A 27022-nucleotide genomic window follows, 5' to 3' on the forward strand; every position below is an offset into this window, starting at 1 on the left:
AAAACTCAAGATAAAAACAGCTCTGCTACCAAAGATAGCAAAATAGCATCACCATCTAGCGGCAGCTCATGTGGAGCTATAGGACACCCCAGAACGAGCATAACGCCGGGAGACCTACTTGAAGCGATAAAAGATTTAAAATCTGAGATGAAGGGGAAAAACGACAACTTGAGAAAGGACATTAACTCACTTCATACAGAAATGAGCGGTAAACTTGATTGTTTGGCCGAGGAGATGCAGGGGCTGAAGGCGCGAATAGGTGAAATGGAGACACGAGTGGGGCAAGTGGAGGACTTGGCCGTGGAAATGACCGAAGCGCTCACAGCAACTATAAAATGCCAGAAAGCTCTGCAACAGAACCTCAAAGAAAAACTTCTGTTTAAATAATTCAGCTGTAAACAAATTTGTTTTATTTTAAAGTCTATTCTCTGAGGTACAGGGAGCCCGTGTAAAGATCTGGACACGTAGTGATGTGGTCCACTTTTTTATTTCTGGTGAGCACCCGGGCAGCATGCATTCGGAATTAGCTGTAGCCGTCTCATAGACTTGTTAGGCCTATGAACACATCAACTAGATCTACACACTGTGGATAGAACCCCACAGGCCAAGTAGGCATAGTACCTGGTGTGGAAGATCCTCATGAGGAAAAAGCACTGGAGTTAACATATGAAAAAGTAAAAACATTGAAATAAACTTAACAAAATTAAAAAAAAAAGTTAATACAAAAGTACATAATAAAATAATTAAAAAATAAGTATTTAAAATAAGAAATAACTAAAGCTGCAAGCAGCGATGAAAGGGCCCTCGCGCGTGCAATTTTCACCAATAGCCAAGAGACTTTTCTTTAAGTTGCGACATGATACAGGTGTGTACCGATTTTCGTGCATATACGTCAAACCGTATTGTGGGGCTTGAGGCACGAAGTTTTCTAGGGGGCGCTGTTGAGCCATTAGGCCACACCCATTAATGCAAACCATGAAATATCAAATGTTTCGACAGGCCTGGCTTGCGTTCAAAATTTGGTGACTTTTGGGGCACGTTTAGGGGGGCAAAAAGGCCCTCATTTCGTCGGAACCAAATAACTTTATTTCTCTCTATATCTCCATTAACAATGACAAAACTGGTGAAAAAATGTATTTTATAATATACAAATAGTACAAAAAAGTTACTAATTTGCCAAGAGAAGCAGAACCATTTTCAAAAAGCTAACATAAAACTGAACTTATTAGAATTATACCTTCAGATTTCTTTCTCTCAGAATAACAGATTAAACACATTTCTATCACTGTTTTTTTTCTAACATGTCTGTGCCATTTTAATGAACACTTCTAGAAAAAGCTGCCACAAACTCATACACACATTTTACACAATATGAATACAATTGTGACTTCTTAAACTAAAAAGCTGCCCCACACTGATCACATGTACGGCTTCTCTCCGTTGTGAACACGTTGGTGCTTCGTTAAAGCACCTGATTGAGTAAAAGCTGCCCCACACTGATCACATCTGTACGGCTTCTCTCCAGTATGAACACGTTGGTGATTCGTTAAAGCCCCTGATTGAGTAAAAGCTGCCCCACACTGATCACACCTGTACGGCTTCTCCCCACTGTGAACAAGTTGGTGACTTCTTAAATGACACGATTCAGTAAAAGCGGCCCCACACTGATCACATCTGTACGGCTTCTCCCCACTGTGAACACGTTGGTGACTTCTTAAATTACCCAATTGAGTAAAAGCTGCCCCACACTGATCACATCTGTACGGCTTCTCCCCACTGTGAACACGTTGGTGACGTCTTAAATTACCCAATTTAGTAAAAGCTGCCCCACACTGATCACATCTGTACAGCTTCTCCCCACTGTGAACACGTTGGTGACTTCTTAAAGTACCCAATTGAGTAAAAGCTGCCCCACACTGATCACATCTGTACGGCTTGTCTCCAGTGTGAATACGTTGGTGACTTCTTAAATTACCTGATGTGGTAAAAGCTGCCCCACACTGATCACATCTGTACGGCTTCTCTCCACTGTGAACACGTTGGTGCCTCGTTAAAGCAACCGATTCAATAAAAGCTGCCCCACACTGATCACATCTGTACAGCTTCTCTCCAGTGTGAACACGTTGGTGACGTCTTAAGTTACCTGATGTGGTAAAAGCTACCCCACACTGATCACATTTGTACGGCTTCTCTCCAGTGTGAACACGTTGGTGACTTCTTAAATTACACGATTCAGTAAAAGCTGCCCCACACTGATCACATCTGTAAGGCTTCTCTCCACTGTGAATGCGTTGGTGACTTCTTAAATGACCCGATTCAGTAAAAGCTGCCCCACACTGATCACATCTGTACGGCTTCTCTCCACTGTGAACACGTTGGTGACTTCTTAAAGTACCCAAATTAGTAAAAGCTGCCCCACACTGATCACATTTGTACGGCTTCTCTCCAGTGTGAATACGTTGGTGACTTCTTAAAGTACCTGATGTGGTAAAAGCTGCCCCACACTGATCACATCTGTATGGCTTCTCTCCAGTGTGAATACATTGGTGACTTCTTAAAGTACCTGATTCAGTAAAAGCTGCCCCACATTGGTCACATTTGTACGGCTTCTCTCCAGTGTGAATACGTTGGTGACCTATTAAAGTACCCGATTCAGTAAAAGCTGCCCCACATTGATCACATTTGTACGGCTTCTCTCCAGTGTGAATCCTCTTATGGCTCTTCAAGGATGATGAAGTGGTGAGGACTTTCTCACACTGATCACACGGGTAACCTGTGGGCTTCTCTTTGCCTTTACGTTTCTGTAAAGAAAGAAAGAGACTTAGATCCTGTTGTCGGTTGACCTGTCAAAAGTTTATTCAGTTGTATTTAATAGCTTTCTATCATGGTGATTGCAGTGAAACAAAGAATCATTTTCTAGGGGTCATATTAACCATGTCCTGTAACAACTATTTCTTTACAGACAAAAACATTCAAATAAAAACATCTCGGAAGGTCAGAACAAAAAGCAAGTGGTGAAAGCTGCTGAAACAAAAACCCTTAGAACACATTCATCAACTGTTTACCGAAGCCACTTGAGATGACCGATCTCAAACTCTCATTAGAAATGTTGTCTTTAAAACAATTTTGTAGTGCAGCCGTCTCACAGCAAGAAGGTCCTGGGTTCAATTCCCGCCGGGGACGCTGTGGGCGCTGAAGTGCGTGTTAGTTCCCCCATGACTTCAGCACCCACACCCTGGATTGGGTTGGCGAAAGGGCCTTTCTGTGTGGAGTTCGCATGTTCTCCCCGTGTTCCCTTGGTGGCTAATGTGAGCTACCCCCCACAAAAACATGCTCTGGGCTACACATGCCCCCTCTGGCCAGCAGGGGCGCCAGATGGGGTGGGGGGGGGGGGGGGTATCTGGCCGGAATAACGTGATCCTTCCACGCGCTACGTCCGGCCAGAGAAGCCCCATCCTGTCTGGTGAAAACTTGAGAAACTTCAGAACTTGATGTGCAGAACTTCAGTTTTATTACCTGTCAAAAACAAGTCCTCATCAAGATAGAGATGTCATAAAAAGGAACAATTTCAGCTATAAACGAGCCCCTAAACAAGCGACACGAGACAAAAACAACATTTCAGCAACCTGAATTTATTTGTTGCTACTTTCAATGAACATACATGACAAGTAGCATGAAGTCCTGTGGTCTTATGTTAAATATGATTTAATTCACTCAGCTCAATTAAAAACAAATAAATTAAATTCATTGGGCATTAAAATTATGAAATTAAATTTATAAAATTGAAAGTTTAAAGTCCCTATAAGGCCCAAATAGCTCACAGATGACCATTTGGCAACTGAACATAAACGGTGCAATAAAAAAAATTCATTGGGAGTTATGCGAATGTGTGAGTAATAATAAAGAAATTATTTCACTCAGTTATTTGAAAACACTAGTGTGGAGAAATCTTGTAGTTGTTAATGAACAGGATCAGTGTAGGTTTTTATTAAATACAAAGTTATCTGAGTGCATTACTTTTTTTTTGCCAAGGTGTTTTTTTGTAATATCACACTGTGTCCTCTGACAGGACATAGTGTAGGAGATGCTTTTTTCAGCCCTTCTTTCCTCATGTCATCTTTTTCTTACCTAATGAAAGGGCAGTGCTGACCCATTGAAAGAAACTTTAACTTTTATTTATTTATATAGCACTTTTCAAATGGCATTCAGTCCAATTTTTTTACTCTAGCCCGTGGCACCAGACAGGGGTGTCCCCTCTCTCCCCTATTATTCGCACTAGCTATAGAGCCCCTGTCAATCTTTCTGAGGTCCTCCCCCACTTTTACTGGGATCTCCCGATTGGGAACAGAATATAAGCTGTCACTTTACGCTGATGACTTACTGTTATATGTCTCGGATCCTGTCCTCTCCATTCCTTCAATTTTATCTGCTTTCCAGAGATTCGGGTCTTTCTCAGGCTATAAAGTGAACGTATCTAAAAGTGAATGCTATCCCATTAATGACTCAGCAACACAGCTTGTACAGTCAGATATCCCTTTTAAGATTAGTCCTTCCGGCTTTAGGTATCTTGGGATCAACGTAACCAGAACGTTAAGCTCTCTTTTTTCTGCTAATCTCTCACCTTTAATGTCTACAATTAAATCTGACCTCCATAGATGGAAAAGCTTACCTCTTTCATTAATTGGAAGAATTAACGCAGTTAAAATGAATATTTTGCCCAAATTTCTATTTCTGTTCCATTGTCTTCCACTTTTCTTACCAAAACACTTTTTTAAAATAATTGATCAAACTATTTCTGACTTCTTATGGTGTGGGAAGGCTCCTAGAATCCGCAAATCCACACTTCAGAGATGTAAATTCAATGGCGGACTGGCACTTCCCAATTTCCAACTGTATTATTGGGCAGCACATATTCAAAAAATTTCATTTTGGTTCAAATCGGTGAATATGCCATGGTGTAAATTGGAGGCACAGTCATGCATTTCATCCTCTTTACCTGCTCTACTTACCTCATCTATTCCATCCAACCTCTCTGTCTTTACAAATAATCAAGTGGTTCACTCCACACTTAAAATTTGGTATCAATTTAGGAAACACTTCAAATTTAAGTCAGCATCTACTTTAGCTCCATTACTGAACAATCATTTATTTCGACCTCCGCTTACAGATTCAACCTTTCTCATATGGCATAATAAGGGCCTGAAAAGTTTTGGAGATCTTTACAAGGATGGTATCTTTCGCAGCTTTGCAGATCTCTCAGGTGAATTTAATCTCCCGCCTTCTCATCTCTTTCGATACTTTCAGATTAGACACTGCGCTAAAGCTTTGTTTCCAGTTTTTCCATCCTCTCCGCCGACTCTACAGTGGGAGGTGCTTTTAAACCATGATCCACTTCAAAAATCACTGATCTCTAAGGTTTACGATGACCTTCTGTCTTTCGATCTCTCTCCAGTTATTAAAGTTAGGGCTGCCTGGGAAGATGAACTGGATCTAAATTTGGAGGATGACTGGTGGGACGCTGCTCTTAAAAAAATTTACACAAGTTCATCCTGCGCTCGTCTTACACTTATACAGTTTAAAGTACTGTTTAGAGTCCACTTTTCTAAAGCTCGACTCTCACAGATCTATCCCAGTGTCACTGACGAATGCGACAAATGTCATGCCTCGTCCTGCAATTTAACCCATATGTTTTACTCTTGCCCACTACTTTCTCGCTTTTGGTCGAATTATTTTGACACCATGTCAAAAATACTCTCGGTGAATATAAAAGTCTCCCCCCATGTTGCCATATTCGGGCTCCCAGAGGACCATGGCCGGTTTACTTCAAACCAAAAAGACATTTTGGCTTTTACTTCCTTACTGGCAAGACGCCACCTTCTTCTCCACTGGAAGTCGACTAAGGCTCCTTCTAGTACCCAGTGGCTCAACGACACCATGTTTTTTCTGAAGCTGGAAAAGATTAAATATTCACTGAAGGGTAGTTGCAACAAATTTTATAATAAGTGGCTTCCCTTTCTTACATTCTTCCACTCTCTCCAGTCCCTGCCTCCTGATTGACGGATCCCCCCCCTCCCTCTCTTCTCTCATTCCTTTCTTTCTTCCTCCTTTTTATTTATCTTTTTATTTACTTTTCTTTTGTTTTTGGGTTTTTTTTTTTTTTTTTTTTTCCCCCTTTTTATTCATCTATTTTTTTAATTCATACTGTTTAGCTTAAATACTTAAATATTACTTGTATATAAGAATATAATAATTTTCGTGTATTTGTCATTGTTTTGTGTGGATTTTTTGTTCTGTTCTTAATTCCAAAAAAAAAAAAAAAAAAAAAAGGAGGTAGACTGTATATCTTTTTTTTGTTTATCCCTGTTCAACTGTGCCTTACCCCCTAATAAAAATATCAAAAAGCACTTTTCATGCAGGTTAAGTGCAACACAAAGTGCTTTACATTAAAAAGTGAAAAGGGGGCACATCCAGGTCACGAATGGAATAGACGTAAAGCGCCTTCGCTCCCGCAACATTTCTTTTCAACCTAATATTTAAGACAGTCTTTTCTCTTACAACACGGCATTTGTCGTGCCTGTTCATTTTTGATCACTTTTACTAAGACTCGGTGACCAAATGGCATCTAAGTCGACCAGGAGGGAGGGGAAAAAAGACGATGAGTCAGCGGCAGTTAGCATGGCGGCTATGACCAAGCTACTTGAAGAGCACAGAATAGCCCTCTCCGCTGAGATTAAAATCGGCCTTGGCATCCCTCAAAACCAAACTAGACAGTGTTCAAACATCCATCGCTGACCACGGACACCGACTGACTTCTCTGGAAGACAACGCGAATGAAGTCAGCGACCGTTTAGAGGCGGTGGAAGCTAGATGCAATGCTCTGGAACAGGGGTTTTCAATTCCGGTTCTCGGGCCTCCCTGCCCTGCATGTTTTAGATGTTGCCTTGCATCAACACACCTGATTCTAATTAATGGTCCTCATTAGTTTGTCATCGAGGTCTGTACAACTCTGTTGATGACACAGCTCCTTGTATCATGGTGTGCTGAAAGCAGGGTAGCATCTAAAACAAGCAGGGCAGGGGGGCCTGAGGACAGGAATTGAAAACCCCTGCTCTGGAGGATTGCGTCAGCAAGCTAAAAGCTAAGACCATTGATCTGGAATCCCGCAGCCGACGTAACAACATACGGATAGCGGGAGTGCTGGAGTCTGCAGAAGGCACACAGCCCACTACCTTCTTCTCTAATCTCCTGCTCGAAATACTCGGCGATGAGGTTCTGAGTTCGCCCCCGGAGCTGGACCGAGCCCACAGAGCCCTGACCGCTAAGCTGCCCAGGCGTAGGCCAAGACTGGTTATTGCACAGATTCACAACTACAGGGTTAAGGAAAAGATCATCCAAGAAGCTCGCAAGAACTATCCTACCAGGGGAACCCGGTGGCGATCTTTGAGGACTACTGCCCTGAGATTATGGAACAGCGCACAGCTTATCGGGAGGTGATGTTCGCACTCTACCAGTGGGGACCCAAGCCATCGCTGCTGTACCAAGCGATGCTGAGAATCACGACCAAAGACGGTGGGAGCAAATACCTCGCTTCGGTGAAGGATGCTAAGGACTTTTTGGGGTTACTAAACTGAACTAAATGTAATGTAGGGTAATTATGGGAGGCGCGTTAAACGTTCTCTTTGATGTGTAGCATCTGTGTTTTAGCCACGAGCTACGGCAGCTTTATAGCAGCGTTGCTGTGCAACGTATTATACGCGAGGCCTGGAGCTGTCGGTACACTACGCCAGGGGTTCTTAACCTTTCTGACCAGGGGGCCCAATTTTTTCAGTACAGAGTGGCCTGGGGCCCATTAAATATAAACACTGTATAGCAGGGGTATTCAACTAAAACTTTAAGAGGTCCATTTAGAGAAAATTAACTCAAGCGAAGGTCCAGAACATCATAATAAATATATATATATATATATATATATATATATATATATATATATATATATATATATATATATATATATATGTGTGTGTATTCAAGTAGCCTCATACTTGTATCAACATCTGCATCTGACTGTTATATTAAAAAAAGTACATATTTGCCAATTAACATGTTTAACTTGAATTAAACATTTTTTTCTCTTAAAAATAAAGTAGATTTTATTTTATTTTTCAAATGCTATCTTATTTTATTTCTCTACCAGCAGTTTGAATTTCCCCTTTTCTTTGTTAATTGTCTCAACACATTTTTATACTAAATTAATATAAACACATCTTAACAATGTAACAGTTTTGCAGTTTTTCTTTCTTCCCCTCTTATAATCTTATGCCCCCACTTTCTGTCGTTCAGTGAGAGAACTGAGCTCTAATTTCTCCTGTCAGGACTTTAAATCTGGGCTGGATGGTGTCAGGTTCTCATATGCATGTGGAGGTGCTCATTGATGAGCCTGAAACGATATTTAGTTTTAATTATGTTCACTGTGGAGAAAGCTGCTTCACAGCTGTATCTGGACCCAAACATGGGCAGGATGTTTTAAGATGGTCAGTTTATTTTCTGTGACTTCAGTTCAGACTTGAGTGGATATGTTTGATGAAAAACTTTGTGTTTTGTTTCAGTGGCGTTTCACATTCGCACTTTGAACGCCACGGTCTCTGAACGTATGAGACACTGGTTTTGTCCCAGTGGGAAGACTGAACAGGATGAATTTGTCCATTCCGGGTTGCATATTTAAAAATACAGCGAAGACAAAACTTAGTTTGATTTTACTTTAAGTTATTTACATTAATAAGTGGTCAGGACTGAGTGTGTCGGGTTCATCCGACCCTGATCAGCTGCGACGGGCACAGCCCGCACCGCAGCTCTCTGGTCGCGCTGCAGCAGTTACTTTCCGATGCTTTTTCGAAAGCCTGAACAGTCCAGTCCAGCAGACACGACAGCCTACGCATCTACATCTACCATCCTTCAGCAGTAACGACGGAGCCCACCGCCCGAGCGGCAGCCTCAGCCGACCTCCCCGGCCGCGGGGACGCGCCGGGTTAAATGATCACGCCGCGCTTGCTCGCTCTGGGCGCAGACCCAATTAATCGATCCCTAATCCTGGCGGATCTAAACCTACTCTGTGCAAAATGAAGGATTTTCTCTGTAAAGACACACCATTTCTCTTACCATTACACGTACAGCTAGCTGAGTGTCTTCTTCTCCTCATTTGGTTGGGAGTTGCTATGCAGTCCCGCGGCCCTCGCGGCCCACACGTACAAAACTGAATTTTTTTTGGCGGCCCACTAGATGGCGCTCGCGGCCCAAGTGTGGGCCGCGGCCCTATGGTTAAGAATCACTGCACTACGCCATGTTCCAAGGTTGTATTTGTTAATGGTGATTAATGTCAGTTTTATTTTCTTGGCTTCTGAAACTTTGAGGTGAATTAGTGACTTCGTAGCCATGTTCTTTGCCTTTCTATATGCTACCGTGCAATGTTTACAGGTCAAAGGGTGCGGGATGTGACGCTCCAGTTACAATGTTAAATTTTACATTTTTTTTCTTCTTTATATTATTTATCATATTTATTTATTTATTTTTTTTAACTTAGTTATTTTCTAAATTGTCCATACCTTTCTTCTTGATATATATTTTTTTAATTTTTTTATTATTATTTCAGAAACTCTCAATTCAGAGGGAGGAGATAATACCCAGAGAAGTATATGTATGGGAAAGTAATCAGGAAGAGTTTGCGATTGCAGTTTGAATTGGCTGCAAATGGGGACGTGTTGAGGTGTTTTTTTGTTGTTTTTTGTAAGTTTTGAAGGGTTATGGGAGGGGATGGCAATGTACATATTTTCTAACTGCAGGCACACATTTAAGATTATCTGTTTCTTTTCTTTTTCTAAATGGCAATGGCTAAACAGGCTAATATACTGAGCTGGAATGTCAAGGGTCTGAACAATATTGTTAAGAGGAAGAAAGTGCTCACTCATCTTAAACAACTAAAGGCAGATATTGTTTTTTTTTTACAGGAAACCCACTTACGGTCTTCCGAGCATTCTAAATCTCTATATGGGTGGGCGGGGCGGTGTTTTCATTCTACCTTATATCAAGAGACGTACCGTTCGAACCTACCCATATCATAGCCGATGGCAATGGCAGGTTTGTAATTGTATCAGGGAAACTTTTTGATACAAATGTTGTCATGGTTAACATTTATGCTCCAAATGTGGATGATGTTGCCTTTTTTGAACGGGTATTCTCCAAGCTCCCTGACCTAGAGTCGCGTTTTTTTATTCTGGTGGGAGACTTGAACTGCTGGTTCGACCCAGAACTAGATTGCTCTTCTACCAAACCAGCCACGAGGAGTAAGGCCCTGTCCCAATACTCTCACTACCCCTCGTTTTCATCCCTACCCCTAAATTTTGCGCGTTCCCGTGAGGGTAATGGTGTCCCAATTCCTCTTTCCACCTAGGGGTAGTGACGATAAGTAGTGTAGTTGCTATGAATCTCTCCCTACGGACGTAGGGATTTCCGATGCTCACTAGTTGATCTAGGGACAGAAAAATTTCCCAGAATGCTTTTCGTCGTCATTTGCGGACTGAATCCAAAAAAAAAAAACATGGCAGACATTTCTTATTTTTTAGTGAATAAAATCAATATTTTGAGTTAGTTTCTGCATAAAAATGCGTTTTGATTACATTTCTAGCGAGAAATGTATATTTTACTTTCATAATATTCACTCAGTGAATGTACATAATCACTAGTTTGCCCGTTTGCCGAGGATCACGCCAGAATAAAGGCTGATTTGTGGTTCCACGTTACACCAACGCAGAGCCTACGGCGTAGGTTACGTAACCTACGCCGTAAGCTCTGTGTCAATGTTACGCGGCGACGCGTAGGGTACACCGTACCCTACGTCGTAGGCTCCGAGTTGATTTAACGCGGACCCATAAATCAGTTCCGGAGACGGCAGGCAGAAATCTCAAAATTTTCGGAGTAAATTTCTTAACAGGCGTAGCTACAGCTGTTAGATTTCATCTATTAAACCAACATTTATCTTCCTAAATTATTTATTTCAGCCAGCGGTAATTCTCAACAGAGCTGCAGGTTTCTCCCCCAGGACGACGGCACAGGGCGATCACGTCTGTACTCCGACTGCTGCTGCTGCTGCGCCCCGGACCGGCGGCTCTTTTCATCTCCGAAAACATCGGGTCAAATTTCTTTTTTTTTCTTTTTTTATAATATTTTCATCCCGGTTTTTTCCCCATTTTATCACCCAGTGCTCCTACCTAGCAGTCCTGGGCATTGCCATCCTCTACCAACCCTGGGAGGGCCCCGCACTGAGCACAGGTCTCCTCCTTAACCTGAGGAGTGAGCAGGCCGCATCTTTTCACCAGACAGGGTGGGGTTTCTCCGGCCGGACGTAGCGCGTGGAAGGATCACGTTATTCCGGCCGGATCCTCCCCACCCCATCTGGCGCCCCGGCTGGCCAGAGGGGGCATGTGTAGCCCAGGACTGTGTGCATGTTTTTGTGCTACCCCGGGTCAAATTTCTTAACAGGCGTTATTTGGGTAAACTGAGCCCAGGTTGGGGATCTTAACGGTAAAGTAACCCCTGAAAAAATATTAAAACTTAATAAAGTGGCATATTAACAGCACTACAGCTGAAATTAAAACCGCTTTTGGCTCTCAGCTTCCTCATTTTAGGGGTGGTGCTGAAAGTAGGAGTAGTGGGAGTACTGGGACAGGCCCCTGGGAAGATTTCAAGTGACCTAAAATCTGTCCCTTCATTTTTAGGGGTAGTGAAGTAAAGTAGGGCTAGTGAAAGAAATCAGGGCTAGTGAAAGAAAGTAGGGGGAGTATTGGGATTGGGCCTAAGTCAGCCTCATATATCCAATCCTTTCTGTCAAACTGTGGAACAGCCTGCCGGAGGATCTGAGAGGAGCTGCAAATGTGGACATTTTTAAACGTAGACTAAAAACTCATCTCTTTGGTCTGGCTTTTTATGTAGCATCAAATTTTACAATTTTATTCTCTTTAACATTTTTTTAAGAGGCATTTGTTTTATTTATTTATCTATTTCTTGTAATGTTTTTATTATTATTATTATATTTTATTGTTGTGGACTGATTATTTTTTTAGCCTTAATTCTTGAACTTTTATCATTATTTCATTTTAATTAACTATATGAATAGCCTACTTTATTATTACAGACTCAAAAGGTTCCATATAAAATACATAATAAAAATTACAGGTCACACATTAAAATACATGCAAACATCTGTTCCAATGTTTCCATAGTCCAGATGTGAACCTTGTATCACTCCGTCTGATGTTAGTGAGTGCAGTTAATAAGTATGTCATGACATATTGTATCTCAGTGTGCATTGGTCTCCCAGTTTTTATTTTTATGCTTATTTTTCAGTCAAAATGTTAAGCACTTTGGATTTCATGTACCTGGATGAAAGGTGTTATACAAATAAAATGTCATTGATTGATTGATTGATTGATTGATTGATTGATTGATTGAATGAGCAAACGCTCTCCATGCGTCTCTACGATTCTGGTTCGGTTCGTCAGCAGGAAACAGACGGACCGAGAACGAGCGGGTTCTGGACCTGAACACTGACCTGCAGACCAGCAGCTTTAGTCCTGCTGGATGAGGAGTCCTGGTCCTGGTCCTGGTTCTGGTCCTGGTCCTGGTCCTGGTTCTGGTTCATCTCCTGGTCCTGGTTCTGGTTCATCTCCTGGTCCTGGTCCTGGTTCTGGTCCATCTCCTGGTCCTGGTTCTGGTTCATCTCCTGGTTCTGGTCCATCTCCTGGTTCTGGTCCTGGTTCTGGTCCCGGTCTGTCTCCAAACACGTGGCCTCCACTCGAGCGTTGCCTGCTGGAAAATGTGGGATTTTATTTTATTTATTTTATTTATTTAAAGGTTTAGTTATCAGGGACCATGCACATTAATAATACATTTAAACAAATGTTAAATATGCCAGAATTAGCCAAAAAGGCTATTTTGCATCTGCTGTCCCTGGACTGGTGTAAAATAGTCAACCTAAAAGAAAAATTATTAAGATATAATCAATTAAACATTTCCAAATAAGAAGGCTACATCAGAAGAAAGATTAATAAGAGACTAAGCTAAAATAAATACACATACAGATTAACATAAGCTCAACAACAGACAATTGCTACAAACGAAAACAGAAACAACATGAAGCTATTATTAGTTTTATAGTAGGTAGGTAGTTTTATATAGTAGTAGGATTAAAGTAAGCAGAGACATAAAATCATCGTAAACCCGTCAAAACCAAAATGACAAGTCCATCGGTAACAGCGGGTAAAGCCTGATTTATGGTTCCGCGTTAAAACGACGCAGAGTATACGCCGTAGGGCACGGCGCAGCCTACGGCGTAAGGTACGCGGCGAAGCGCACCGTACACGTAGGCTCTGCGTTGGTGTAACGCGGAACCATAAATCAGCCTTAACAGGCACTCACGGCTCGGTTTCGTCGTTAAATCTTCTCTCGGACTTCCAGACAAACTGAAGCGTCTCGTCGTCTTCTTCTTCTTGTTCTCTGTTTTCTTCTTCTTCTTCTTCTTCTTCTTCTTCTTCTTTTTTCTTCTTCAATGGTGTTTATTGGCGGTTGGTAAACCAACTTGAAGGTGAATTACCGCCACCTACTGGACTGGAGTGTGGAACAGTAGACTAGCAGACAAAATAATAATAAAAAACAAATAAGAAAAGAACAATACAAATAAAATAAATAGATAAAATAAAACTAAAACTAAATAAGGAAATCAAATCCTCTCCAGTATCCCTGTATCTTTCAGATATGCCATCAAATGCTTGAGCATAATTCCTGACTCTGCTCCGAGCAAGTTCCCCACATTTAAAGCCATCCTGGTTCCTCTGCTGCTGCTGCTAATGTCCTTCTTTCCACCTCATATCCTCCACAATCCAACAACACATGCTGAACACATCCAGCCTGCCCACATTGGTCACATCTGCCATCAGGGTGTTTTCCTATTTTGTGCAGTGTATTGTTCAGTCCTGTGTGCCCTATCCTGAGTCGTGTAATGATTGCCTCTTCCCTCCGGTTCCTGCCCCTCCTTCTTCCCAACCCAACTGTTTTCTGTATATTGTAAAGGTGTCTTCCCGTGTCTTGGATGTCCCAGTATTCTTGCCACACTTTCCCCACATGTTTCTTGATTATTGATTTACCCTCTGCCCTACATAATGGAATTTCTGTATCTACAGTGTGTGATTTGAGTGTTTGTTTGGCCAGAATATCCACTCCTTCATTCCCTTCTATCCCTACATGGGCAGGAACCCAAATGAAGCAAACTGTCAACCCCCTCTTGTGCATTCTGTGAAGTAGATTATGTATTTTATATATGAGATCTTGCCTACATGACTTCATGGTTTTAATACTTGTAAGAGCTGCCCAACTGTCTGATGCTATTGCTGTTTTGTTATGGTTGTTTTCTTCTATCCATTCCAAGCCTAAAATGATAGCTGCAAGTTCAACTGTATATACTGATAAATGGTCTGTGGTTCTTTTCTTGATATGTGTTTTGTAGTGTGGAATGAAAACTGCAGCTCCTGTTCTTCCAGTATCAGGGTCCTTTGACCCATCAGTGAAAATTAATATTTTGTCTGAAAAGTGTTCTTCCAGATAACTTTCAGCTACCCTTCCCTCGGAAATCTGCCTGTTCATTTTCTTCAATTGTTGCTGTATGTCAAAGTTTACTGACGGTTCTATGAATACCCAGGGAGGAGTACATGAATATGGGACTGTCGGACTGAAGTGTATATGACCTAAACCTGCTTGTACTGCTTTTATGTTTCCTACCCACCCACAACTCATAATATTTGATTTATTATGTTCCCAACAGTCCTCCAGGATGGCTCTAGCAGGATGGGAATCACTGCTCACGTGTTCCGTTCGCTCAAAACGTCCGACCTTCCGCCGGGTGTTACAATCTGGAGTTCCGATAGAGCTCACGGTTCTACGGATAGTTCCTTCTCGCAGTTACAGTAAATATTTAATTTACCAACGAAAATAATTAGAACAAAATGCATGCAACATTTTTTTCATCACTGGTTTACTACTACTTCTGTCATTTAGCAGACGCTTATATCCTTACTAAACGACCTGTTAACACTCAGGCTCTCTACAAGAAGGGTCAAAGCCGACTCCACCTGCTGCGCAGACTGAGGTCCTGGAGTGAGGGACGGCCTCCTGAGAACCTTCTATGACTCTGTGGTGGCGTCGGCCATCTTTTATGGTGTGTCTGCTGGAGCAGCAGCATCACTGCAGCAGAGAGGAAGAGACTGGACAAGGTGGTGAGGAAACCCGGCTCTGTCCTGGGCTGCAGTCTGGACCCGGTGGAGGTGGTGGGGGAGAGGAGGATGGTGGCTAAGCTGTCCTCCATCATGGACAATGTCTCCCACCCCCTTCATGAGACTGTCAGAACCCTGGAGAGCTCCATCAGAACCCTGGAGAGCTCCATCAGAACCATGGAGAGCTCCATCAGAACCATGGAGAGCTCCATCAGAACCCTAGAGAGCTCCATCAGAACCATGGAGAGCTCCATCAGAACCCTGGAGAGCTCCATCAGAACCCCGGAGAGCTCCATCAGAACCCCGGAGAGCTCCATCAGAACCTTGGAGAGCTCCATCAGAACCATGAAGAGCTCCATCAGAACCCTGGAAAGCTCCATCAGAACCCCGGAGAGATCCATCAGAATCCTGGAGAGCTCCATCAGAACCCTGGAGGTTCCATCAGAACCCTGGAGAGCTCCATCAGAACCCTGGAGAGCTCCATCAGAACCCTGGAGAGTTCCATCAGAACCCTGGAGAGCTCCATCAGAACCCCGGAGAGCTCCATCAGAACCCTGGAGAGATCCATCAGAACCCTGGAGAGCTCCATCAAAAATCTGGAGAACTCCATCAGAACCCTGGAGAGCTCCATCAGAACCCTGGAGAGTTCCATCAGAACCCCGGAGAACTCCATCAGAACCCCGGAGAGATCCATCAGAACCCCGGAGAGATCCATCAGAACCCCGGAGAACTCCATCAGAACCCTGGAGAGCTCCTACATCAGGGGTGGGCAATTCCGGTCCTGGAGGGCCGGTGTCCTGCAGGTTTTAGATGTTTCCCTGCTTCATTGCACCGTGATACAAGTGACTGTGTCATTAACAGAATTGTGCAGCCCTGGATGACAAGCTGATGACAATGATTAATTAGAATCAGGTGTGTTAAAGCAGGGAAACATCTAAAACATGCAGGACACCAGCCCTCGAGGACCGGAATTGCCCACCCCTGTCCTACATTGTTTTTTTGAGCTAAATGCTGGTTGTACTGATCACGTTGTACCAATAATCTGCGTCACTGACAACTTTCCTCTTGTTGCTGCACTACACTGCAAAAACTCAAAATCTTAACAAGAATATTTGTCTTATTTCTAGTTAAAATGTCTCATTTTTAGTCAGAAAATCTCATTACAATTAAAACAAGAGTCATTACCAGAAAAATAACTTATTTGACAATTTTCACCTGTTTCAAGTACATTTTCAGTTGAAATAAGTAGAAAAATCTGCCAGTGGGACAAGATTTATCTTCTCATTACAAGCAAAAAAATCTTGTTCCACTGGCAGTTTTTTGTACTTATTTTATACTTATTTTAAGTGAAAATCTACTTGAAATAGGTGAAATTTGTTGTTTTTTCCAATGATGAGTCTTGTTTTAAGTGTAATGAGATTTTTTTTTTTTTTTTTACCAAAAATGAGACATTTTAACTGGAAATAAAACAAATATTCTTGTTAAAATTTTGAGTTTTTGCAGTGTAAAGTCTTTTTTGTTTTTATTATTACAATAGATTGTTCACTCTTGGGTTTATGTTGAGCTTTTATAACTCACCACCAGGGGGCACTGCTGCTCTTTCCACATATGGAGATATTTATAATATTTCCACATATTCCAGAATTATAAACAATAAAATGATTCATCCATCTAAAACGAAAACTTAACTACATTTTCATGATTATTTCTGACTAAATATGAGTTGAGGTAAAAAGACATTTACTCCTAAACGGATGTCTGATATAAAAGGGTTAAATCCAAAGTCTGTCCTCTTCCTGGAGTCTGATCCCGATGATCCTCCCTCTTCTTCCTGCTCTCCAACCTGCAGATCTGCAGCTTCAACACGGATCTCAACATCAGCTTTAGAATAAATCATGTGTCAAACGAGTTGTAAATTTAGTACAACTTGATTTTATACATGTGATTAAATAATACTGTTAATTTCATATTATGTAAATAATATGGAAAAACATACACAAATATGTTGTAACTTTAGCTTGTATAGTTACAATAACAGCATGGATCATTTGAACTGAGTTGTTTTGACTTAATTTGTCCGATGAATTATCAAAATAATCTGATGTACGTGCAGCTCAGATTTTAAAATGCATAAAGCCTTTTACAGTTTTCAGCGAACTAATTTGGATACCGCAATGTCGTATTGTATCGTGACTCAAGTATCGTGATGTGTGTCCCACATCACACTCATTTCCTCATTCATTTGCAAACCAAATGTTCTTGTTTTCTAAATCATAAAAACATTTTAGGGGAAATAAAAGCAAACCGTATCTGACTGCACCGACTTCTGAAATCTTCAAGGTTTTTTGTTTAATGCTGCAGACATTAAAGTTTATAAAATGGCGACAGATGGTTGGCTGTTCTGTTTCTGACGTGTTAATGGTTGCGTTTCTTCTTTTGTCCTCGTTTCTCTGAAGTTTCTTCATGTTTTTCAGAGGGACGTTGTAAAAACTGAACATGTAAATATATCACACTTGGACTAACCTCTGAACGGAGTAGATGGAGAGAGTTTAACAACATGGAGCTGCAGATTAACTTTACAAAAGAGAATGTGAGTGGAGAAGAAACAGACGGGAAAAAGGACGTGTGAGAGAGGCTTTGTAGATGAACGAAATAAACTGTCATGTTTAAAGAAACTTCAGCACATACTAACAGCTCTTTATTTGCACCGTGGAGACGGCAAGTTACCAACAGCAACAAATAATACGATTTTAAGAAGGAACAGGGATTCACACAAACTCAATGCAGAACTTTTAAAAAAAGTACACGACCACATCGTTCCCTCTGCGTCAAGTTGACGGAGAAGCATAAATCCGGGTTGAACCTGCAACCCTTGTGGGGAGGGGATTAGGCTCATCAGCCACAGGAGGTGGTGGTTGGACTTCTGCGGGTTCTTCTTCTGTGGGTCAGACAGGAGTGGACAGCTGCCCCCGGAGGACTACAACATTCAATTTCAATTCAATTCAATTTTATTTATATAGCGTCTAATACAACAGAGTTGTCTCTAGACGCTTTCCAGAGACCCATACCCAGAACATGACCCCCGAGCAGTTATTACATAAACAATGGCAGGTAAAAACTCCCCTAGTGGGAGAAAAACCTTAAGCCAAACAGTGGCAAGGAAAAACTCCCCTTTAGGAGGGAAGAAACCTTGAGCAGGACCAGGCTCGTAAGGGGGGACCCTCCTGCCGAGGGCCAGACTGGTGGGTCAGGGACGGCAACAGCACAGCAGGCAGGTGGAAGCAGCAACGGGATGACCAGGGGTGGGGACCGCAGGCCAGCACGCAGCTCCCGAAGCTCCGGCCCAATCAGCAAGTCCCAGGTTGGGGTGCAGGGTCAGGGAAAGGTTGAAAAGGGGGAGGGCCAGGGAGAGGAGTCTTGAGGGACGAACCTTCTCCCCCGCCCAAAAGGGGCTGTTACCCTGCCCCCCTCACTCCCACATGAGCTTCATTTGTCACGAGTCACCAGACTTCTCCTCCGGGTGAATTTTCATGTGACTCAGCAAATCAATTCTGCGGCTAAAACCTTTGTTGCACGTCTTGCACAAATACGGCTTCTCGTCCATGTGCGTGGTTATGTGCTGTTTAAGAGATGATAATTGAGTAAAGGTTTTGCTGCAGGTGTTGCACAGGTACGGCCTTTCGCCCGTGTGGATCCTCGAGTGAATCACCAGGGTTGAACGTTCTGTGTAACTTTTTCCACATGTTTTGCAGATGTAGGGCTTCTCGCCCGTGTGCGTGTATATGTGGCTTTTAAGATGTGATGATTTAGTAAAGGTTTTGCTGCAAGTGTTGCACAGGTATGGCTTTTCGCCGGTGTGGGTCCTCGAGTGAACCAGCAGGCTGGAACGATCTGTGTAACTTTTTCCACATGTTTTGCAAATGTAGGGCTTCTCGCCCGTGTGTGTGGTTATGTGCCGTTTAAGATTTGATAATGTAGTAAAGGTTTTGTCGCAGGTGTTGCACAGGTACGGCCTTTCGCCAGTGTGGATCTTCACGTGATCCATTAAATTACAACCTTTACTGAACTCTTTCCTGCAAGTGCTGCAAGAAAACGCCTTCTTCCCCGTGTGGGTCCTGATCAGCTTTGATTTACAGTTGCTGTCTGACGGAACAGCAGCATCTTCGTGGTCACTGTGTCGTCTCATTGGCTCCGGATCTGCAGTTTTACTGGAGTCTGAGCGTAAACTTTCAGAACCTTCCTCATCTGTGTATTGAGCTTCAGGAGAAGTGTGCAACAGCAGCTGGCCACAGTTTGGTCCTGGTTCACCATTTTCAACTTTCACATCAGCGACATTGACCAATGAGACATCCACCTCTACGTCCTCGTGCTTCATCTCCTGACCGCTGGAGTCTTCCTCCAGTTCTGTAGTCTGTGGATGCCCTGGTTCCTCCTGGTCCAGGCTGCATCTCCTCTCCAGGTTATCCAGGTGCTGGTCACTGAAAACCCCGTCCTCCTCCACCTTACAAACATTTTCTTGTGGGAGTTCTGGAATTACAAAAAGGGACAAAAAGACAGGATTTTAACAAGTCAAAAGTGCTTCCCAGTGTTGATTGTATTTGTGAGGTTTAAAATTTGTCCTGAACCTTCTGTCTTCCCCTTCAGCTATGTAGTATATTTGAAAACAAGTGCATTACTCTGTGTGACCATTAGGGGGCACTGTGACTGTAGGAAATCTAGCAGAAAATTGGAGTCCGGATCCAGAGATTTGAACTGTTTCTTGTCGCCAGCGGAATCGACGAAAAGTCTGATTCAGTGAAAAGAGCCACGTTCCTATATGTGGCCGGGGACGAAGCAATTAAAGGTATATAACACTTTTGACTTTGATGAAGACGTAGATGACTATGATACATTGAAAGAACTTTTCCGCAAACACTGTGAGCCAAGGAAAAATGTGACGTATTTGAGGCTCCTGTTCTTTATTCAAGTGCAAGGAAAATCAGAGACTGTTGATGCATATGTGACTGATTTAAAAAAAAAAGTGAAACACTACGAGTTTGAGCACCTCACTGAAACGTATTGATGTAAATGTTCGCACATTTGAGCTGATCGACTGATCAGCTGTCAGTCGATCACCTGATGGCGCTGCTCTGCTGGCGACATGGAGGAGGGCTCCTGCTGCATTTTGTATGGATGTCTGTGGCGTCTCCGTTTATTGTTCTGTTTATTGTTTTGAATCGGCTGGCACAACATGCACTTGACAAGAGTGCTGGTCTGAACTGCAAGCTGCGTCCAAATGTGCTGAACTGGAGGAGATTGGAGTGGCTGCTGGTGGCATGTTATACCTGTCTGGCTGAGCTGCCGGGTGTGCGCTCGCTGATCAGCTGTCATACAGCGGGAGCGAGCTTCTACACCTGCGGGAATGCGGAGTGTCACCACCGCCAAACCTGCTGAGCAACATCCCCAGGGAGCTATTGAGGCAACCCGGACCGGCATCTCGCCTTGCTCGGAAGGCCAGGAAGCGGGGCAAGAGAGGCGGCGTCAGGCAGCGGGCTCGGAGAGCCACCAAACTTCAACTGCCTCCGATACTACTCTGCAATGCTCGTTCATTGAAAAACAAGCTGGATGAACTACGCTCCCATGCCGGAGCTTACTACGAATACCGTGAGTCTGGCTTAATGGTTTTCACTGAAACATGGTTCCGAAATGACGTGCCGGACAGTTTTATACAGATCGATGGGTTTTCACATATACGCTCGGATAGGGATGTAAACTCAGAAAAAGAAGCCCATGGCTGCCCACAACGAAAGCGTGAGGGAAAATGAACGGAATGACTTCTTTATGCGCTTTGAGACAGACACCTCTAAAGAATGCAGTGATATTTTAAATGCAATAACTTTTAATGTGGGTGATGACAGAATGGTTATAGACGAAGACTCTGTGACCAAGGTTTTTAAAACCATACGCACTAATAAAGCGACAGGACCAGACGGCATGTCTGCTTTTCTTTTAAAATCCTTTGCTGAGGAGCTCACACCAGCCTGGCATCGCCTTTTCCAGCTCTCTATGGATACACACACTGTGCCAGAGCTCTGGAAAAAGTCGATCATAATCCCAGTCCCCAAGAAAGCCCACCCCCTAGAGAATAATGATTACAGGCCAGTGGCCCTAACCTCAAATGTAGTCAAGTCACTAGAGAGGATTGTAACAGAGGAGCTCTGAAGGGAGGTGGAGCCATCTCTAGATCAGTTTCAGTTTGCGTATACTAGAGACCGCAGCACCAGTGACGCGGCCTCTACCTTACTGCACTTTATGTTGAAGCATCTTGAGAGTCCAGCTGCATATGCCAGACTGCTCTTCATTGATTTTAGCTCTGCTTTTAACACAATCCATCCAGACATCCTTCTTAGAAAATTAGTTAAGTTGAACGCAAATCCCTATTTAACTAAGTGGTATTTCTCATTTTTATCAGACAGGCCACAACAGGTGAGATTCAACTCTGCACTTTCAGACACAACAGTAAGCAGCACTGGGGCCCCCCAGGGATCTGTCAGTTCCTCCTTTCTGTTTACTCTGTACACAAATGACTGTGTCAGCTCCCAACCCGACCAGTATGTGGTCAAATTCTCTGATGATACTGATCCTCAGCTTACTTACAAGCAGCTCTGACATCAGCAGCCATACAGCTGGAGTGGACAGGTTTGTGGGCTGGTGTGATGAACACCACCTGCAGATCAATATTAAGAAAACCGAGGAGATTGTGGTGGACCCAAAGTCAGTTGGGGATCACAGCACAACGATCATACATGGCCATAACATCAAGCAGGTCACGTCCTATAAATACCTGCAATACCATATTGACAAGGATCTTAGCTGGAGCACGCATGTGACAAATGTCTGTGTTAGGATCCACCGGCGCCTCCATTTTTTACGCAGGCTCAGAGTGTTTGGGGTCTGCAAAAACATCATGCTGATTTTTTATAGAGCGACGATAGAGTCCATCGTACGCGATGGCATCACCAGCTGGTTTGGGAACCTAACGGTCAAATCTAAATCCCAGATTGTTGGCCTGGCCAAAACGGCAGGGAAGATCATGGGAATGACCCCCCCCATGACCCTCCAAGAAATCTTTGAACAATCCACCATTCAGCAGGCCAACAAGATCCTGTCTGACCCATCCCATGTGCTGAACCCTGAGTATGAGCTGATGAACTCTGGTAGGAGATACAAGCTCCTGTTGTACAAGTACAACAGGTACAAGCACTCCTTCATTCCACAATCAGTCAAACTTATTAATAAGCTCCCCCGAATGGTTGGGGGGGAAGATAAGAGGCTGAGAGAAGCCGGCCCATGTGGATTGATTAACAACTGATTATGTGATCTTGTGCAGCAAAGCTAAAAAGACTGATGATGCTAGCATCATCTTTTAACAATTTGCAAGTGTTTGTTGATTTATACAGTGCTGTTGCAAGTGCTGCACATGCCTTTGTTAATGTTGATGGTGTTGTTGATGTTGTTAATGTGCCGTCTGTGTCTGTCTGTACTGCAGCTTTGTGGCCTCTACTCCGAGACCAATTTCTCCCGTGGGAGATTAATAAAGTAAACCTTGACCTTGACCTTGACCTCCAAGTGGAGAACAAGGTGGATTGAGGAAAACCTACAGTACGACCCTCGCAGAACTGGTCAGTGCCAATAAGGCAGAATGAAACATCTTTATGTAATCTGAATTAGATGACATATATGACACACACTGCAATCAATCTCACTCTAATAAAGTAAGGTAGCTGTCTTCAATTTGATAATGACACCATAGTTAAACTGAAACAGTAGTAGGTACAGTAGCCTATGCTGTACCAGGATCATTCTCCATAGGTGTTAATAGAGGGGTTAATCGTACCACAGAACACAGCACATACACCTACTACCTTTCACCAGACAGAGCCAATTCATTTAATATCTCACCTCTGCATTTATAGCCAAGCCACTTGAGGGAGGACACAGGTCCCACACACTGGAGACACTTGTCCAAGGGGGAGACAGTTGCACACACCAGGCTATGTTTCTGACACTGTTGGAATGTTTTTATTGTAACATTTATTGTTACCAGACAGTTTGAGCAGCAAGACATTTCAGAATCATATGTATTTATCTTAAAAGTATCTAAAAAAAACAAATGTCCATCAAATGTCTACATTACATTCAACTTACCCTCTCACTGTTGACAACTGTCTCCATTTCAGTTGGACTGCAGAACTGATTCTCCGTGTCCATCTAAGATAGAGAACAAGAGCAGATGTGTTCAAAATTAACACCGTGGTCTGCCTGTGTTCATTTGTTCATTTCCATTAAGTGACAGGATGAAAATAGGTGTGGAAATACAGCTTTAGAAGGTCAAAAATGTCTTGCACAGGCTCCAGACTAACTTGTCCACTGGTGCGACCGTCTGAGAAAGTTTGCACCCTTTTTTATGGAATATTGTATCAGTCAGAAAGGAGTGCTTGAAAACAGGGTTTTGTATCTGTAACTATAGATTTGCAAACTTGTACATTTAAGTACAAGCATTTATCTGTAAGCTTAGTTTCGTAAACTTCTACATGTTTGCAAACTCCATTTTACAAGTCTGTGCATTCAGACACTTGCAAGCTCACTTTCATACAGCTAAATATTTAATAGCTACTACTATGTACAAGTTTACAAAACTACTACTACTACTGTTTCAAGTACACCTTTTTGAATGATATATATATATATATATATATATATATCGTTAATCTGTTACAAAAATCACCGATCCGACCGGGTCTCAAGCAGCCGTGGGGCCCCGCGTCGAGGCAAGTCAAATGATGATGAGGCAGGGGAAGGTATCCAGTATTTTGCTAATTGGAGAGTTAAAATTGCGCTGCGCTCTTTTCTGCAAATGGTATAAGAGACTCGACGTACTTCGATGGTAATTCATTTCAAATCGACAGTACAGGCATATAACTTTAGACTTGTCCAGCGAACCATCTGGCATCTTTTTGAAAGTGAACTAACCGTTCAAAAGTCCCTTTTAATTCTCCATCTTTCAATCCACCATACTTTTCCTCAGGCTGTGGGTGCCGTCGACCGCCAGAAATGATATCATGCCTTTTTTTTTTTTTAATCGTGCGTTAAAAAAATTGTCAGCGTTGAGACGACGTTAAGAGGACATGAAGTTAACGCGTTATCTTGGACAGCTCTAATATATATATATATATATATATATATATATATATATATATATATATATATTAATAGTGTTGCACTTGGTCAGTGGATCTGGCTGTTTTGGTCGTCCAATGTGACGTTACTGCAGGGCTCTACAGTGCGAGTATTTCACTTGCCCCTAAAAATGGAAATGTGCTGTGGCAGGGTGGAGAAGCTGCAGACACTCAGGCTGACGGGACACAGGTGTGGCCCGTCAGCCTCTCCACCCGGCCAGCCTTATAAGGGAGAGACAGAGAAGCTGCAAGGAGGACTGGGAAGCTGCTGCTGCTGCTGCTGGGAGAAAGTTCTGCTGCGCACGTGTGTCTTGAGGTTCCGGTGGATTAAATAAAGGGTTCTGCACTAAACTCTGTGTCCTCTCTATCCTGTCGGTCGGGCCCTGTAGCACTCGCCGTGCTACAGTGCGAACTGGAATAAATAATTTACGAGCACAGTGTGCGGGTTAAGATTACAACCTACAGTAATCTTTTTTGCACCCCGCTGCTATTCATTCAGAAAATAGTATTTCATACTCAGATAATGTACAATGTTTATTAAAAGTATCAATATATACCTGTTCCAAATCTTCAATTGTGGAGGAAGACTTTGTAACACCAGAATCTTCTGGAGGCATTTCCTCAGTAGAAACCTGCAAAACGGAAAAATATAGATATTTTCATAAATGTCTTGATGGCAGGATGTTCTATGTGTAACATTATGTAAAAGGTTTCATGGCTGTGTTTCTGAGTGTTTTGAGGGAAAGAAATCCACTCAAAATGTTTCTTAACTAGTCAACAAGGAAAATTATTACAGTCTTTGAAACCTAGAATCTTCCAAAAATAATGTTTGTGTGTGTGGTTATGTGCCGCTTAAGATCTGATGATTCAGTAAAGGATTTTCCGCAGGTGTTGCACAGGTACGGCCTTTCACCAGTGTGGATCTTCATGTGATCCATTAAATTACTACTTTTACTGAACTCTTTCCTGCAAGTGCTGCAAGAAAATACCTTTTTCCCCGTGTGGGTCCTGGTCAGCTTTGGTTTACAGTTGCTGTCTGACGGGACAGCAGCATCTTCGTGGTCACCGTGTCGTCTCATTGGTTCCGGATCTGCAGTTTTACTGGAGTCTGAGCGTAAACTTTCAGTCCCTTCCTCATCTTTGTTTTGAGCTTCAGGAGAAGTGTGCAACAGCAGCTGGACACAGTTTGGTCCTGGTTCACCATTTTCAACTTTCACATCAGCGACATTGACCAATGAGACATCCACCTCTACGTCCTTGTGCTTCATCTCCTGACCGCTGGAGTCTTCCTCCAGTTGTGTAGTCTGTGGATGCCCTGGTTCCTCCTGGTCCGGGCTGCAGCTCCTCTCCAGGTTATCCAGGTGCTGGTCACTGAAAACCCCGTCCTCCTCCACCTTACAAACATTTTCTTGTGGGAGTTCTGGGGCCTGTACTACGAAGCGGGATTTGGGGTTAGCGAGGTAACTTCAGGTTTAACCCTGGGTTTTCAGGACTACGACGGTGGTTCACTTCTTAGCGGGGCACATCGCCATGGTAACTTATGCTGAACAGCTAACCTGCTCCGGAGCAGGTTATGTTCGAGATACAGATCGCCGGGTGTAAAAGCACCGCCCACTGACCAATCAGCTCTCTTGGAAAATGGCATGCCCTTTCGAAGAGAATCTAGTGGAGCTTGGTGCGCGGATCGTGAGGGGATCCCTCCGAAGAGAACGCGTATTCAGGGACCAGCAAAACCCCTTTGCTTTCCCTGATGAGTAGCCTACCTGTATGAACGATCCAAAAAAAAAGGAAAAAAAGAAAAAAGAGGTGGAGGAGAAAATAAAAAATAAATCAATCAATGAATAAATAAAACAAATCATCACCCAAAATCCGATGTACAGTCAATCCAAAACTAATACCAATTAAATAAATAAATCAAGAAGAAATGAAAAAGAAGATGCATTTGTAAGGGGATAGCAAAAAAGGGATTTTCAATTTCGTCCCTCGAACATTCTGAGAAGTCACTTTAAAATACTAAATACCCCCCTCCTGAAAAAATAAAAAATTAAATAAAATAAATAAAAAAACCCAATTCTTTGGTACAGCATCAGCACAAGTTATCGGTCAACAACAATAGTTATAGAACCAATATATACAGACTGTCTCAGAAAATTAGAATATTGTGATTTTCTGTAATGCAAACACAAAAACAAAAAAAATGTCATACATTCTGGATTCATTACAAATCAACTGAAATATTGCAAGCCTTTTATTATTTTAATATTGCTGATCATGGTTTACAGTTTAAGATTAAGATTCCCAGAATATTCAAATATATGTTTATATCCCTATGAATTTACGCATTTATACAGTCAGCGATCTTTTGCCAGCTGTCTTTCCTGCATTTTGCAGCTGCAACTGTGTTGCTTTTTGCCTGTATTATATGCCTATACTCATCATATTTCCGTAAAATTATTGTTTGCTCTTCGCTACTGAAATAAGCGGCTGACA

General features: G+C 42.6%; 2 protein-coding genes across 2 annotated transcripts; both read right to left on the bottom strand.

The window, feature by feature from the left end:
* Nucleotides 1-290: 290 nt before the first annotated feature.
* Nucleotides 291-13530, bottom strand: LOC133440398 (zinc finger protein 665-like). The gene is made up of 3 exons (XM_061717657.1): nucleotides 13468-13530; nucleotides 12602-12858; nucleotides 291-2801 (listed from the first exon to the last, which is right to left on the bottom strand). Exons 2-3 carry the CDS (start codon nucleotides 12785-12787, stop codon nucleotides 1419-1421), a joined length of 1569 nt encoding a protein of 522 aa, XP_061573641.1. The 5' UTR covers nucleotides 12788-12858; nucleotides 13468-13530; the 3' UTR covers nucleotides 291-1418.
* Nucleotides 13531-18144: 4614 nt separating this feature from the next.
* LOC133440754 (zinc finger protein 432-like) lies at nucleotides 18145-25149 on the bottom strand. The gene is made up of 4 exons (XM_061718071.1): nucleotides 25090-25149; nucleotides 23502-23564; nucleotides 23256-23361; nucleotides 18145-19841 (listed from the first exon to the last, which is right to left on the bottom strand). The coding sequence occupies exons 1-4, from the start codon at nucleotides 25147-25149 to the stop codon at nucleotides 18808-18810; spliced, it is 1263 nt and encodes a 420-aa protein (XP_061574055.1). The 3' UTR covers nucleotides 18145-18807.
* Between the last annotated feature and the right edge of the window lie 1873 nt (nucleotides 25150-27022).

Source organism: Cololabis saira, chromosome 3 (genome assembly GCF_033807715.1).
Source record: "Cololabis saira isolate AMF1-May2022 chromosome 3, fColSai1.1, whole genome shotgun sequence".
Classification (NCBI taxonomy): domain Eukaryota; kingdom Metazoa; phylum Chordata; class Actinopteri; order Beloniformes; family Belonidae; genus Cololabis; species Cololabis saira.